Source organism: Tiliqua scincoides, chromosome 5 (genome assembly GCF_035046505.1).
Source record: "Tiliqua scincoides isolate rTilSci1 chromosome 5, rTilSci1.hap2, whole genome shotgun sequence".
Lineage (NCBI taxonomy): Eukaryota > Metazoa > Chordata > Lepidosauria > Squamata > Scincidae > Tiliqua > Tiliqua scincoides.
The window spans coordinates 2,813,331-2,829,163 of NC_089825.1; the positions used below are offsets into that span (position 1 = coordinate 2,813,331).

Consider the following 15,833-nt stretch of genomic DNA (forward strand, 5'->3'; position numbering starts at 1 on the left):
CATGCAGGGGATGGACAGAGTGGATAGGGAGATGCTCTTTATACTCTCACATAATACCAGAACCAGGGGACATCCACTAAAATTGAGTGTTGGGCAGGTTAGGACAGACAAAAGAAAATATTTCTTTACTCAGCATGTGGTCGGTCTGTGGAACTCCTTGCCACAGGATGTGGTGCTGGCGTCTAGCCTAGATGCCTTTAAAAGGGGATTGGACAAGTTTCTGGAGGAAAAATCCATTATGGGGTACAAACCATGATGAGTATGCGCAACCTCCTGATTTTAGAAATGGGTTATGTCAGAAGGCCAGATGCAGGGGAGGGCACCAGGATGAGGTCTCTTGTTATCTGGTGTGCTCCCTGGGGCATTTGGTGGGCCCCTGTGAGATACAGGAAGCTGGACTAGATGGGCCTATGGCCTGATCCAGTGGGGCTGTTCTTATGTTCTTATGACAATTGCTGGAGCACACAATCACACCTGTATGTAAATGTTCTTGGGACCAGTGGCATAGCTAGAGGGGGTGCACTAAGTTTTGCAGGAAGCCTCATTGCAGTGTGCAAGAGGTTCCTCCCCCTTCCCTTTGGAGGCATTCCGAGCGGGGGGGGGGAGCAAAACGGAGGCATATGCAAAATTTTGTGCATATTTCATGCTTTGCACCCCCTCCAGCTACACCAGTGCTTGGGACCAGCATGCACTTAGCTGGCTGAGAGGCTCTGCTAGATTTCCCATAGCAGCCATCCAGACTCTGATGTGATGCAGCCCAAATCTGTTCATACCTAATTCCTGCAGGGTGCACAGTATTCTATAATTCTCGTGGCATGACACCCCCTGGCCCAGGCTTCCTGTCTCGGAGCCCCTCAGTGGTAACATTTGACATGTTTGGTTTTTGAATTTTAATGGAAATTATTAGACAAGACAACCTGAGAAATGAACCGTCACCCACACCAAAGGCAAGCCCCCACCGCCAGACTCAGACAAAGTGGAAAAAGGCCGTGCCAGTTCATGGTGTCCAGCCATCTTTTGGGCTAGAAGAGTGGATGAAGGCACGTGGATGAGGTTTCTTGGTTTTTAAGTTAAGTAGTAGCTGTGTGAGCAAAGAGGTCAGGATCAGGAGAGCACCATATTTAATCCTTTTCCACCACAATCCCAATCAAACAGAGTGTCCTCTCCAGTGCGCGAAGCCTGGGTAAAGTAGGTATGGAGGATAGGCTGTTACCCATGCAGCAAATCCCCCCTCTCCACGTCGCTGAAATGGTCCAATGGAGAGGCCAATACGGTTGGTTCCAGCGGCGTCGCAGAAGTTGCCAGAACGTGACTGTGTTCAGCCATGAACTGCGTCAGGGACTCCAGCTCCGGATTTTGCCTCGAGGTTGACTCCTGAAGCCTTTTCCATAACTGGATGTAGCCACAAGGCAGTGGAGGTTTGGGATCAGAGTTTTCCTTCTCTCGGATGAGCTGCCTCATCCCATCTACCCGGTGGCTGTTTAGTCGCCTCTTACGACAAGTACAGCCAAACTGAGGGCCTAGGGAAGCTTCCACAGGTGCCAATGGAACATCTTCCCAGGAAGATGTTCCCAAGGTTCCCAAAACAACCTTGGGGAGCCATTTTTGTTAGGGTTGCAGCATAGCTACAAATGTTAAATACCGCTTCCTGTGTGCCATAGTCTCTGTCAGGCCTCTGCTGTCACTAGTATGTCACATAAAGACACAGGGCCAACCTATACATTTAACATACTTTGATCTTCAGCTCTATAGACTGTGGAGTCTCCATGGTGCCACAATGTTGTGAGCTTGGCAGCAAACCAGGCCAATGCTACTGTTCAGTTTGCAGTTCCATCCTGTCCTGCTCCCCACAGGGAACATGCTTGCCTGAATAGGGAAAGGCAAAATCTGATGGGCAGCATCAAGGAAGTGCTACTAAAACATGCAGTGTGCTGCCATCTTGAGGGCACTGTGTTTAACTACAACCTCACCATCTATCAAGGTGAAAAGGCAAACATAAACCTGCCCAGATGCTGGTATCATTATGAGATTTTTGCAGTCAGGTGGATGTTGTTGACTGGCTTGTTTTACCCAGACATCAAGTCCTTCCCAAGGGCCTGGGAAGCCTCGTTTCATCCTATTTTGATGTTACAAATACCTTCGCAAAATGTAAGCTGTTTCCAGTAAAGCTGCTTTTTGTAGTTGGTGGATGGTAATTTCTGTGGGCGCCCCCCCCCTGCTGTTCAGGTGCTCTTCAAAGTGTTTTGGAATAGCACCAAGGACCCCAATCACCACTGGGATCACTTTGGTCTTCTTCCGCCACAACCTTTCAATTCCACTTGAAAATCTTTGTATTTTGCTGTTTTTTCCAGTTCTTTTTCTAATCTCCTATCACCTGGTCCTGCCATATCAACGATTTTGACTTGTTTTTCTCGACTATAGTTACGTCTGGTATATTGTGCGATAGAAGTTTGTCTGCAGTTGGAAATCCCATAATATTTTGGTATCTTCATTTTCATAGCAGCGGTGCTTTTCAAAGGACTCTGGTAGGGAGGCAGAGTCTCCCCTGCCTTCCCACTCACCACACATCCTTGAAGGCCACACACCCCCATAAGTCTGCCCTGGCCCCAAGTCTGCACACCCTAGCAGAAGTGCCCTCGCTGCTGGTGCTCTTTTTAGGCATCACTTCTTCTGTTTTAAAATTGCCTATGATGATGACGAGGATAACCACCACCACCACAACACCTACCTGATTGTGTGAAAATCTCATTATTATTATCATCATCATCATCATCCACTTTCCCTATGTATAGAAACTCTGTGTTGCCCAGGAAAACTTCATTGAAAAAGAGAACTGGACTCATCCATGCACAAGATGAGATGATTTCTACAGGCTTAGGTGGTTGTAGGAAGGAGACACATTCAGGAGGAGTGATGGGTTTTCACTGGCCATTTGTAATGACATGGAACCTCCATGTTCGCAGGGGCAGTACACAACTCCATACCAGTTGCTGGAGTATGGCGATTTCCAAGTTTTTTCATCTCACAGCACACTGACAAGGCACTCACATTGTCAAGGGACACCAGCAGTTTTTGGACAATGCACAAGGCACACCACACTGCTGGTGGGAGGCTCACACCCCCCATGGCCCTGCTAATAAACGACCCTCCTCCAACAACTTTTAGAGTCCTTCAAAAAGCACCGCTGCCATGTGAGGCAGGGGGTGGGGAGGCAGGTGGGCAGAGCCTTCCCACTGGAGTCCTTTGAAAAGCACCACTGCCATGTGAGGCAAGGGGTGGGGAGGCAGGTGAGGCACCGCCTCCCTGCTGGCCCTGTGAGGCACAAGCACACTCAACCCACATGGTGGAGGCAATGCTTTTGGAAGGACTCCAGAGGGGAGGCTCAGCCTCACCTGCCTCATCTCACATGGTGCTCTTCAAAGAACTCTGGTGGGGAGGCTCTGCATCTGCAAGACTATGAACACTTTCCTGGGAGTAAGCCCCACTGTCTATAATGGGACTTACTTCTGAGTAGGCAGGCACAGGATCGGGCTCTCAGGCTGCGATCCTATCCACACTTGCATGGGAGCAAGCCCCACTGATTATACCGGGACTTACTTCTGAGCAGGCAGGCTCGGGCTCGGGGCGGCCACCCTCCCCCCTGCCCGCGACGGGGCTTCCTCCGAGTAGACCCGCCCGGAGGCTGGCACCCGGCTGAACCTCCACGGCGGCGCCTCCAGCAGAGGGCAGCGCGGAGGAAGCGCGGCCGCTGCTCCTCTCGCTGTCCTGCGTGCGGCGGGTGCGGAGCCACTGAGCGCGCGGCGCCGGAGGACGAGGCTGGGCGGCCCGTCCGCGCGGGGCTGCAGGAGGGCGCTGCGCGGTAAGGGCGCTGCGGCGGGGCCGGGCCGGGCGCGCCCTCCGCGCCGAGCAGCCGCTGCAGCGGGCGGTGCACCCGGCGAGTGAGGCGCGGAGGCGGCGGCTGCTCCTGCCGCCCTCCGTCTCGGGCGGCGCCGCGAGGCTGCGCGGAGGAGCAGGATCCGCGCCGGGAACCCCTTGCGGAGCGGAGCGCCCGCCGGGCTTCCTCGGGAGCAGGCCGGCCAGCAGTGCGCGGCGCCTCCCGCCGGGCCGCGGCCTCCGGGAGCTCCGCAGACGGTCCCGCCCCCGCCGGCCCTGCGGCCAGTGCGCGGCCCAGACGGGGCCCTCCGTCTCCCCGCGGAGCAGCGGCGCCCGCTGTCCCTCGGAGCGTGGCGCTCCCTGCGGGGGCGGGCTGCGGGTCCCTCGGCGGCGCCCCGGAGAGCCTCTCGCCTGGCCGGAAGGCGTCCCGCCCGGGGACACAGAGGCCTCCGCGCGGCGCCGCGTCCGGGAAGGGCTGCGCGCCCGGCGCAGGTGCCGCCGCCCCCGGCTCTGGAGCGGCTGCGGGCGGCCGAGCTCGCCGCGGAGCCCCCGAGGAAGCGGGCCGGCTGGAGGGGGCGCTGAGAGCCCCGGGGAGAAGGGCCCCCCTCCGGCTGCCAGGCCCCTCGCTCGCCCCGGAAGCCCCTCCTCCCCTGGGCTCTCCAGCAACAGGCTTCTCAGGCCCCCTCCTGCCTGCCCCCCTCGCCGCATCCCAGTCCTCAGGTGGGGGTGCTGGGCACAGAACTGGGAGCGGTCCACCTGAGCTGGGAGCTGTGGGGTGCCGCATCCATCTCCTGCTGCCCGCATGGGGGCCGCAGAGGATGTCGTGCAGGCGTGGTGTCTGCCCCGCTGAGCACAGTGCGCCTTCCCCAGAAAGGCTGTCCAGGGCAGCAGTCTTGAAACTGGCTCATCTTCCCCATTGGACATTCAAGGAACAGCCTGTGTTGGCTGGCACCTCCGCCTGCTTCCAAATGGTGCACAAGAAGTGTTGAAGTGAACTGGCCAAAACACAGTCACAGCTGAGGGCAGCTTTGGGGCAGCCTGGGGCATTGCGTGTTGCAGGCTGCCCCAGCAGGGAGACTGCAGCATGTGAAAACTGCACACTAAGGAAAGCCTTTCCACCCACCCTGACTCTCTGACCACTGCTTGGAGGTTTGTGATGACCCCTGAACCCAGAAGTGAGTAGCCAGTGATATCACTCCATGATGTATTTCCCATCACCACCACTCCCTCCTGGGTTCCAAGGGCATCGCAGCCGCAGTCAGTTTGGGAACCATTGGATTTGTTGCACTCCCCCCCCATACTTCTTAGCCACTTCCAGCTGAAAATAACCTTCAGCTGGAAGTATGACCTGATCACCTTTGTGCATGACAAAAAATGTGCAACCTTCTGTTATTTTTGTATGGATTTCATTATTGTGCCAACTGTTGGTAGTGATAATCTTTCTTGGTGTGTAAAATATTATGTTATGTGTTTTGTCCATTTCATCCAGGCACATCTATCTAATCCTTAGGATTATGCAAAATAGGACAGTCACACTTTTTATCAGAGTGAGGTTATGAACACCAATTGTGGATAAGGGGTGCTTGGCATTCCAGGGGGTGTCGTTGTTTGGGAGGTGGACTTAGACCTGGAAGTTCCAGGTTCAAATTCCCCCTCAGCCACAAAGCTTCCTGGATGACCTTGGGCCAGTCACTTTCTCTCAGTCTCACCTACCTCACAGGGTTGTTGTGAGGACCAAAAGGAGGGGAGCAGCTGTGTACACAGTATAAAAATGTGAATAATAATAATTCCCCCTGGGTTCTCACTCACAGGTGGAAAATGGCTGATTCTAGTGCAGTATTGTCAACCCTGACTGGCTGTAGCTCTCCAGAGTTTCAGGGCTGGATCTTTTGCCAGCCCCACCTGAAGATGCTGTGGGGACTGGACCAGGGTCCTTCTGCATGTCAGGCAGGGACTTGGCCACCAACCTGTGCTCCCTCCCCTTTTAGTATGTTTACCACCCTTAAAATGAGACTGGTTAGGATGATAAGCTTCTGGACTTTTACATGTGGCTTCAGTGCACTGTGGAGCTTCAGCAAATAAAATTCTTCACAGTTCGGTTATAATGACTTATTTGATATTTGTAAGGTTGTTTGGGCCAAGAAGTGATGACTTCCACAGGGCAATCCAATGATCTTTATGTCTGAGCTGAAATGTGTGCCACACATGAGGCTTTAGAAGCAGCTCATAATGTGCATGTAAAGCTCTATTGTGCATGGGATGGGGTCTTAATCAAGTACAGGTTTTGCATGTAGGAGTTCCCTGGTTCATTTGCTGGCATCAACTGACTAAAAAGATCCCAAGTAGGACTGGGAAAGGACCTCTGGTCTGAGACTCTGGTGTGCAGCTGCAGGCATGGTTGGGGCAGGCAGCACTGGAGGTGATAGACCAATGGTCTGATGTGCTGTATGTCAGTTTTGTATTCTGTAAGTTATGAATTGGCTAGAATGGTCATTTCCAGTAGAAGTGCCTTTTCTCTGCTCTTTAGTCTGTGAATTGCGTATGTAGCATGAGAGGTGCAAGCATTACGTGGGAAAAGAGGATCCCGTCTTCAACCCCATCATCCTGCCTGCTAGAGTGGACCACGCTGGCTTTTGTGCATGAGTTGCCACATGCTGACTGGCACCAGTGATTCTGAGAACAGGAGTGGTAGGGAGTCCTACATGGTTTAACCTGAAGTCAAAGAGTTTCATCTTATGACAATACTGTTGCTTGGATCTGTTTTCCAAGTGCTGATGCTTGCAGCAGGAGTATTCAAACCACAAGCTCTGCTGAGCATGTTCCTATTTTCTGTTGTGTTTTTCTGCAGATGAGAACATGGTCTTCTGTTCCTGGCTTACCCTGAAGCAAAGTCCCTCAAGTTTGTTTCCTGCAACACCTGGGAATATCTGTGCTACAGTTACAGACCACTGTGAGTTCCTATAAATGGTTCACCTTGTGACGTGGCCGTTTAAAAGCTCTTTGTACAGCCTAGCATTTTCTGTAGCAAAAAGTGGAGTGAGCTTCAGCCATTGAAAAGTCTTAGAAACCATAGAATTGTGTTAGATTTTTCACCTGCAAAAGTTCTAGGTTGCAAAGGGAGGTTCTGGAGCAGGATGGTTCCACAAACTTGCCTCTTTCTGTGTTTTCTTGCATTCCCTTAACCACCCGCTCATTGCTGCCATTTCTCTGGCCTGCAGTTTTGCCAGCAACAATAGTGTGGAACCTAAGGGGGGTCACAGAGGCAGCATGGTGAAGCCACACCAGCACATGGCTAGCCAAATGTGGCTGGGTGAGTGGTCTTCAGCAGGTGGGCCAGGACACAGCCTCAGCTGGACTGCAGTGCTCTTGCCACTGTTTTCTTTGGAGGCTCAGACTTGCGTGGTAGACAGGGCTCCAGGTTCTGAAGTGAGACCTGCCAGAGACTTGGACTTTGAAGAGGTTGCTTTGGCTAAGCCCCCTTCTCCTTATTGGGCACCCTCAGTCTCCTACCCCCTCTGCCCCTCGCCTGACTTCCTCTTTCTCTTCTTCTGCCCTTCAAAACCGAGGGCGTGCAGAATTGTTGTGACGCACTCTGCCCCTCCTCTCCTTCCAGGAAAAGACAGCTAGGTAGCTGTCCCTGGCAGGAAGCAGGTCCCACATGGCTGGCTGGGGCTTGGGATGGGCCCCCGTTCTTGATAAATTGAATAGTGAAAAGTGAGATTAGGAACAGACCTTCAGTCTGAGTAGGCCTATCCACAACTGGATCTCAGTCCGTGATGAGGTCAGATCAGACTGTGGAATCCTCAGTGAGGACTGTGTTCCCTATCCTCAAGATTAGCAGACATTTTTGCCCGATGTTACAGTTCCCCTCCCTAAAATGGGATGATTACAGGAATGAAATTTTGCACAGAACACAGAAGCGACTGTTGTCACACTCAAGACTGAGTAAGTGGCTGAAGCTAAATGGTTCTTCTCCACTTTATCAATGCAGAGAGTTTAGGTGTCAAGAATATCCTCATCCAGGGGAGTCTATAATAATAAGGGTCTATGCTTAGCAGTTAAATGCTGGTGTTCCATTTTTCTAAATGGTCAAAGTGTTTCAGCTCCATGTTTAGTCATTCGTGTAACAACCCTGCAAAGTAGCCCAGCCCTGTTGTCCTCAAGTTGCAGATGGAGATGGATGCTGCGAGAATGTGGCATGCCTAAGACCCTTCAGTGATTGGACAGCCAAGGTGAGATTTGCACCAGAGGCTTCCAGCGCATGCTCATGTCACTGTGCTCAGCCAGCTTGTTGGCTCCAATCTCTTCATGCATGTTGGGCTAGATTTGATATGAACTTTTTGTGGTCCTCTTGAAGCCATGCACCTGCACAAGTTTGGAAAGGTTACGGTGCCCCATCCAGGAATTTTCTTCCTTTAATCCCCTTCCCCTCTTTTTCAGGTTTCTGCAGCATGAAACTGAATGACTCTGCTGCGGGGCTCTAATCCTTCCCTGGGCAGCAGCACTGATAAAATCCCGCTGGCTTTGTGTGCTGGGGTAGGAACAGCCTTGAACTGTGATATTGCCACAACTGCCAGATTATCAGCTGTTCTGGCATCTGCTTCTTCCGGCTCCCCTTGGCTCGCGGACTCCAATGTTTTCCTCGGCAGCGGAGAGAGACAAATGGGGACCTAGGTTTGACTCTCCCCCCTCCACTTCAGCTGCTGCCTCTCAGGCCAATGCAACTGGCAGGAAAAGGAAAGCTAACTTTTCCAACGATGAGACAGAGACTCTGGTCTGGAATGTAGTTCGACACTTCAGTGCCCTCTATGGCTCCGAGTCCTTCCGGGCTCACCCCGTCCGCCGGAAACAGCTCTGGACGCAAATCCAGAGCCGGGTGAACTTCCTTGGCTACACGGAGCGCTCCATTGATGATCTGAAGCACAAATGGCGGGACTTGAGGCTGGATGTCAAGAAGAAGATAACTGCCAAGAAGCCCTTGCCTGTCCACAGGCCGGGGCCCCCTCACAAGCCTCGGCTCACACCGCTAGAAAAAATGGTCGCTTCCACCTTTCTGCAGCCAACCCATGACTCAGAGCCAGAAATTGTCTTGGACCCAGGTGAGTGTTGAGTGAGGACTGGTGGGCTGCAGCAGGCTGTGTGTGTGAATAATCGGGCTCCCTAGAAATAGGGGGAACGGCTGCTTTTTTTTGAGCTGCTTCACCACTTGAAGTCCTCTTGAGCAGCAGAGAGTTCTCAGAGATGTGCATCTTGTTCCTCTTATTGTTTATCCAGGACATTTGGATGCCAGAGGTGGAAATTCAAGTGGCTCCCTAACCCACTAACATGGAGCACAGGCCTGAGGAAGTTCTCTTGTGCTTGCCTCATTGAAATGACCACGAACACCGCTCTACTGTTGCTGTCTCCTAACTGACTTTAGTTCAGTTCACGTTTGACATCATTCTTTGCACAGGACTTTTCACCACCTGGTAGCCTTCTCTCAGGCCAGACTCCATGTGAATAAAATAGGCAAATTGGCCCTTGATTTATCTTCTAGGGTGACATTTTAATTGTGTGGTTTTAAGGCCCTGAAGCTCCTTAGATTGTTGTTGCTGTTCATGATGATAAGCTTAATCCAGTGATAGTAACCCTGGGATGGGTGAATGGTTTCCAATGTTCAGTTTGCATGGTGTGGATGGAGGTATCAGCCGCTCGGCCTTCGCATCTTGAAGGGGTACATCCTTTGCAATCTCACTGAAGCTGTTAGTATTTTGCATGTCATTGCTTTAGCATCCCATGGACTACTGAGATGGAGCATGATGTTCCGTATGGCTATGGGAGCTTTATGGACTTTGCGGAGGCCATGGAACAGAGGCAACAAGGTCTTTTGCTCTTATACTACATAGAAAGCGGAGTCTCTCGGGTTAAATACGTAGAATGGCTCATTCAAGAATTTATATTTGTGTTCTGCAAGTTTATAGGAGTCAAAGGAAAGAGTTTTTGAACTTTTGACATAGTGTGCCAACTTTCTTCAAGTGTCCAAACAATTAAAATTTGGATGCCAATGAAGCTGAGTAAGCATGTGGTAAGGAATGGTAACCGATATTCATAAGTACATAAGAACAGCCCCACTGGATCAGGCCATAGGCCCATCTAGTCCAGCTTCCTGTATCTCACAGCGGCCCACCAAATGCCCCAGGGAGCACACCAGGTAACAAGAGACCTGCAAGGCTTCCTGGGAATTGTAGTTAAGAACATAAGAACAGCCCGGCTGGGTCAGGCCATAGGCCCATCTAGTCCAGCTTCCTGTATCTCACAGCGGCCCACCAAATGCCCCAGGGAGCACACCAGATAACAAGAGACCTGCATCCTGGTGCCCTCCCTTGCATCTGACATAGCCCATTTCTAAAATCGGGAGGTTGCACATACATATCATGGCTTGTAACCCGTAATGGATTTTTCCTCCAGAAACTTGCCCAATCCCCTTTTAAAGGCGTCCAGGCCAGACGCCATCACCAAATCCTGTGGCAAGGAGTTCCACAGACCAACCACATGCTGAGTAAAGAAATATTTTCTTTTGTCTGTCCTAACCCGCCCAACACTCAATTTTAGTGGATGTCCCCTGGTTCTGGTGTTATGTGAGAGTGTAAAGATTATCTCTCTGTCCACTTTATCCTTCCCATGCATAATTTTGTATGTCTCAATCATGTCCCCCCTCAGGCGTCTCTTTTCTAGGCTGAAGAGGCCCAAATGCCATAGCCTTTCCTCATAAGGAAGGTGCCCCAACCCAGTAATCATCTTAGTCGCTTTCTTTTGTGCCTTTTTCATTTCCACTATAACCTTTTCGAGATGCGGCAACCAGAACTTGACACACTACTCCAGGTGTGGTCTTACCATAGATTTGTACAATGGCATTATAATATTAGCTGTTCTGTTCTCAGTACCTTTTCTAATGATCCCATGCATAGAAGTGGCCTTCTTCACTGCCGCCGCACATTGGGTCGACACTTTCATTGACTTGTCCACCACCACCCCAAGATCACTCTCCTGATCTGTCACGCACAGCTCAGAACCCATCAGCCTATATGTGAAGTTTTGATTTTTTGCCCCAATGTGCATGACTTTACACTTACTTACATTGAAACGCATCTGCCATTTTGCTGCCCATTCTGCCGGTTTGGAGAGATCCTTCTGGAGCTCCTCACAATCACTTCTGGTCTTCACCACTTGGAAAAGCTTGGTGTCGTCTGCAAACTTTGCCACCTCACTGCTCACCCCTGTCTCCAGGTCATTTATGAAGAGGTTGAAGAGCACTGGTCCCAGGACAGTTCCTTGGGGCACACCGCTTTTCACCTCTCTCCATTGTGAAAAGACAGAAGACAGTGTTACATTTCTACTTGTTTCTGGGCCCTTCATAGTGTCCAGTGGTGTAGCTAAGCCAGGACCAAAGGAGTATATTGTCTCCCCACAACAGAGTGTCGGTTTTCCACTGTCTCTGCTGGGGGGAGTGCCTTTGTATGGCTCCAAATGGAGTCATTTTTGGAGGTGAGGCTGCACAGGCTCTGGGGAGGGGGTTGACAGCACAGGCATGGGGGGGCCACACGACTCTGTGATATCCCACGGCCCTGAGAGCCACTGGGCCTGTCAACACAACTGGTAGTTTCTGAACACTGTCATATTTCCTTCTTGGAATACGTGAAGAGCCTTGTCTGAATTGAACTGTCCTCTTGTCCTGCAGAGATTTTCTTCCCTGGGGCATCCAAGCAGTCCTTCATGCCCCTGCAGTTGGGAGTTAGCCACCCCAGCATCTACATTGACACCAATGGACAGCCCTCCTCCCTGCCCGACCTGGAAGGCTCCCTGGTGCCTCGACTGGCAGTCCAGAGTCCTGACCCTTCTATGATGTGTGACTACAGCAGAGGCGAAGGGCAGAGCAGCTCAGGTAGGGCCGGTGGCTTATTAGTTTCAGTTCCAAAACTCCATACTACACTAGCAGAGTGTTTAGGTCTGTCTCAAGGCCACTTGCTCCCTGCTAGAAGTCAGCCCACTAAATGTAGATCCCAGTGGGAAAACCACAAGAATAAGGCCAAAAAAATGCAGTCAGGCTGATTGTTTTGAACCTTCTACGTGCAACACAGAAGGTTCAAAACAGGTTTCTCTAACGCAGGGGTGTCCAAAGTTTTTGGGAGGAAGGCCACATCATCTCTCTGACACTGCATTGGGGGGGAAAAAGAATTAATTTACATTTAAAATTTGAATAAGTTTACATAAATGAATATATTAAAGATGAACTTATATGAATGAATGAAGGTCTTGCAAAAGATCAAGGCCTATAAAAGGCCTTGTACAAAGCAAGGCTGGCCTTTTCTTCACTGCCACTGCTGCATCACAGATGTAAAACAGCGAGCAGTGGAGGGAGCCCTCGTCCCACAGCTCATGCAAGACGTCAAACAGTTGCTGTCACACTGAGAGCAGTTGCGTTGGGCCAGTGCGGGCTCCAACAAATCTCAGGAGGGCCAGAGGTTCATTGGAGACTGGGCGCTCCCTGAGGGCCGCATTGAGAGGCCTCAAGGGCTGCAAGTGGCCCTAGGGCCGGGGTTTGGGCACCCCTGCTCTAACGCAGTGATTTTCAACCAGTGTGCCATGACACATTGATGTGCCCCAAATGGTCCAGAGGTGTGCCATGGGAGTTTGGGGGAGGGTCATTTATTAGTAGGACCATTGGGGGCTTGTTAATCCCTCACCAACAGAATGGTGTGCCTTGTTAGTTGTCAAAAAAACCTATGGTGTGCCTTGACAATTTTAGTGCCTTGTCAGTGTGCCGTGAGATGTAAAAGGTTGAAAATTGCTGTTCTAACAGGTCACCCTTGGACTTAGAACAGATGAGAAGGAGGTCTGATGTAGCAAAGCAGAGGCAAGGAGTAAATCAGACATGGCTGATATGACTCTGTCCCTTTACTAATGCTTCTGACATGTTGAACTTGGTCTCTTGTAGTCACACATACTTCTCCTGAGTGCTGGTGTAGCATATTAGCTAAGAGGCTGAACTGCCACTCAAATATCCCTGCTGCAAATCTCGCCTCTGCCATAAACTCAGTAAGGACCCAATCCTATACTCACAGAGCACTGATGCTGCCCTCCAGTGCTGGTGCAGGGTGTCGCAAAGGCACTGAAGGAACATCTGTGGCACCTGGGGAGGAGGGGCCATCGGCGCTGGACTTCAGCACTAAGAGGAGTGCCCAGAAATGTTGCACTGCGGGCAATGATACGGGGGGGGGGGAACGTTCTGGGGTGGGGGCAGATGGGGCGAGGCGAGTGACTGGCCCAGGAGGTGGGGGATCCTGTCCTCCAGGTCAGGCTGCAAAGCTCAACATGGAGATTCTCTAGTCTGTGCCGGCAAAACAGCCAGCACAGACTCAAATAGCCCCATTGTGGGACCTGCACCCTTACTCAGGGGAAGGGGACAAATGTCCTCTTCCTCCAAGAAGACCTCTGCTGATCTCCATGGGGTCTCTTGATACAGCGGTGGCTGTTTTGGGTGGTCCTAAGAACTGCATCAAGGCTACATGAGAAGTGCTTTGCACACTCAAATGCTCCTCCAATACTTATGTGGTAATTTTTGCACCCACTTGAAGATGCTGATCATCAGGTGTATATCTTCAGAGTTTAAGGTGTTTCTGTTTACCCCCAAGACCACCCAGCTTACTCACAGCTGCACCTTTTCTCTTCTGTCATTTGCCGCTAATGATTTTCTATGAGAGAACAAAGTGGCCATCATCTGCTTAATGATGTCACTTCAGGACCTCAGAGGGTACCATGAATGCCAACTTCAGCCCTTTGTATGAAATGAGTTTGGTACCCTGCTTTGTGGTGTTTCTTTTGTATAAGAATGTTCTCTTTTAAACCCATGGGTGCAACTGGCCATCATGACCCCTTGTGCCCTGCAATCAGTGTGCCCATCCAAGTAGACCAGTGAGATGGAGAACCAAAGCTGAATGACTGATTTGCACAGAGTGGCTCCTTGACTCTTGCCAATTTGCACGAGCCTGGATAGCTGCTAGGCTGCTTCTGACTCCCTTCCTTTTGTTTCTGTTTCAGCAGAGTCAGGACCAGAGCTGAGGACCTCGGAAATGTCGGCCATCTCTCCTCCGCTGAGGAACGAGTCCCTGGTTTCCTATGGCTCCATGTCAGAAGAAGAGGAGCGAGAAGGCCCAGAGGTTGATGGTGGGGTGGAACTGCAGCCTGGCCTAGACTCGCAGCTGTCAGCTGAGGAAGACGTGAAAGTGTCTGGCCGGCAGGCAATGCTTATCCGAAGGTGCAACTCGCAGGGCTCAGCGGCGTCCCTGCCTGAGGATCCCCTCAATCCCATGGATGCCCACTCGGACTGGGGCCATGAAGGGGCCTCCAATATCCCCACTCTGGGCAGAGCACTCAACCCCTCACAGCCAGAGGAAGAAGAAGCTGCTAACCAGAGCGCAGAGATAAGCTCCTTGCCCCGGGGGCTGATGGGATCTGCCTGGGAGAAGCAAGAGGAGGAGCAACAGTCTCGGTCCCCCCTGCACATTGGGGCGCTGACGGAGGAGTCCTTGCCGTCTTCCGCATCACCCCAGATGGACCAGGCGCCTGCTTCCCACTCCTTGCCACGGGGACTGGGGTGCTCCCGACTGCGGGAAGGCAGGCGTGCGACCTGGAGGACTAACATTCATCGCCTGATGGATATGGAGGACCAGTGGGACCAGCTCTACCACCAGGAGTTGGCCATGTGGCAGGAGGAGCGGGCGCAGCAGCGAGATGAGCGGGCGCGGGACAGGGAGCTCCAGTTCCGACTGCTAGGCATTCTGACCGACATCCGCGATGAACTCAGGTGCTTGAGGCAGGAGAGAGCTGCTGCCCGGCGTGAGCGGGCCACTGCCCGGCAGGAGCGGGCTTCACAGACCATCACACCAGCCGCTGTGCAATCACCTGCCACCTTGCCTCCAGAGTCTCAAGAGACTGCCCCCGAACCTGCCCCGCTCTTCTTCCCGCTCAAATCTGAAGCAGGGCTCTCTAGACCACCCCCAGTTGCTGCTGCTGGTCGGGGAGAGACAGGCATAGCCGCGAGAAGCCCTCATGGCATCCCCCGCCGAGGTAGAGGCCGCCCCCGCGGCTCTACGTCCAGACACAGAAGGTTGTTCATGACCAATAGCTAGGGGCATGGGGACACTCACCAAGTCTAAACAAAGAGACACCACCTGAGCATGTACCAAGCTCCAGAATTTCCTCCACGCAGGTGTACAGAGGGCAGAGAGTGTGTATCATGTCTGTGACTATGTACGGTATATTGCACATTGTATAAGAAAAGGATGGTTGTGCATGGATCTGAGGAGAGCGCATGGGTGATCCCTTGAGAAGGTAAACCAATGTGCGTGTGGAATGGTGCAGTGAAGCAAGTGTGTGAAGTGTGCAGTTGTGCCTGTGCTGTTGCGGGCAGTGTCCTGCAGCGCTATATACTTGCATAGACCATGAAAATGTTCACTCGATAACTAATCTCACCAGCAGTGCGGTTTGCATTGCATCAATGTACATCCAGTGTGTGCAGCTGACTTGCAAATATCAGTGCAGACACAAGAGCCATAGTGTAAGGAAGACGGGGTCGAGCTTGAATGAGGCATTTATGTCTTGAGCGCATATGCAACTCAGAGGTGAGGTATGGAGATGAGTGGCAAACCAGCTAGTATGAGTAGGGTTGCTCGTGGGTCAGGGAACTGAGGATTCTTAGTTACTGTTGTTCATGCATTTTATGCAAATCATTTATTGGATTAATTTGCATACATATCTCCATAAACCCTTTTAAAAAAACAAACCTACCTACCTGTGTGGACTTTAGTCAAGGGGTGAAGACTGAGTAGCCAACACTTACTGACACTCGAGGCATTTTGACAATGAAACACTCAAACCCATACTTCTCTTCAGTTGGAGCAGAGCGTGTCCTTTAGGAAAAA

At 51.7% G+C, this 15,833-nt stretch overlaps 1 protein-coding gene across 6 annotated transcripts; it reads left to right on the forward strand.

Annotated features, from left to right (window-relative positions):
• The first annotated feature begins 3,379 nt into the window (after positions 1 to 3,379).
• Positions 3,380 to 15,698, forward strand: LOC136651945 (uncharacterized). 6 transcript variants are annotated; one of them, XM_066628717.1, is made up of 5 exons: positions 3,380 to 3,429; positions 6,722 to 6,823; positions 8,314 to 8,972; positions 11,591 to 11,794; positions 13,951 to 15,698. In XM_066628717.1, exons 3-5 carry the CDS (start codon positions 8,507 to 8,509, stop codon positions 15,039 to 15,041), a joined length of 1,761 nt encoding a protein of 586 aa, XP_066484814.1. In that variant the 5' UTR covers positions 3,380 to 3,429; positions 6,722 to 6,823; positions 8,314 to 8,506; the 3' UTR covers positions 15,042 to 15,698. The 6 variants fall into 6 exon arrangements, with proteins under 6 accessions (XP_066484814.1, XP_066484811.1, XP_066484816.1 ...); XM_066628714.1 differs by lacking the exon at positions 3,380 to 3,429 and adding an exon at positions 3,776 to 3,859; XM_066628719.1 differs by lacking the exon at positions 3,380 to 3,429 and adding an exon at positions 3,776 to 3,859 and having other exon boundaries at positions 13,954 to 15,698.
• The last annotated feature ends 135 nt before the right edge of the window (positions 15,699 to 15,833 follow it).

Excerpts from the sequence above, each read along its gene's own strand:
- LOC136651945 (XM_066628717.1), top strand. The coding sequence starts at position 8,507 with ATGTTTTCCTCGGCAGCGGAGAGAGACAAATGGGGACCTAGGTTTGAC. Across the intron at positions 8,973-11,590 it reads AGAAATTGTCTTGGACCCAG|AGATTTTCTTCCCTGGGGCA; the intron begins GTGAGTGTTGAG and ends CTTGTCCTGCAG. Across the intron at positions 11,795-13,950 it reads CGAAGGGCAGAGCAGCTCAG|CAGAGTCAGGACCAGAGCTG; the intron begins GTAGGGCCGGTG and ends TTTCTGTTTCAG.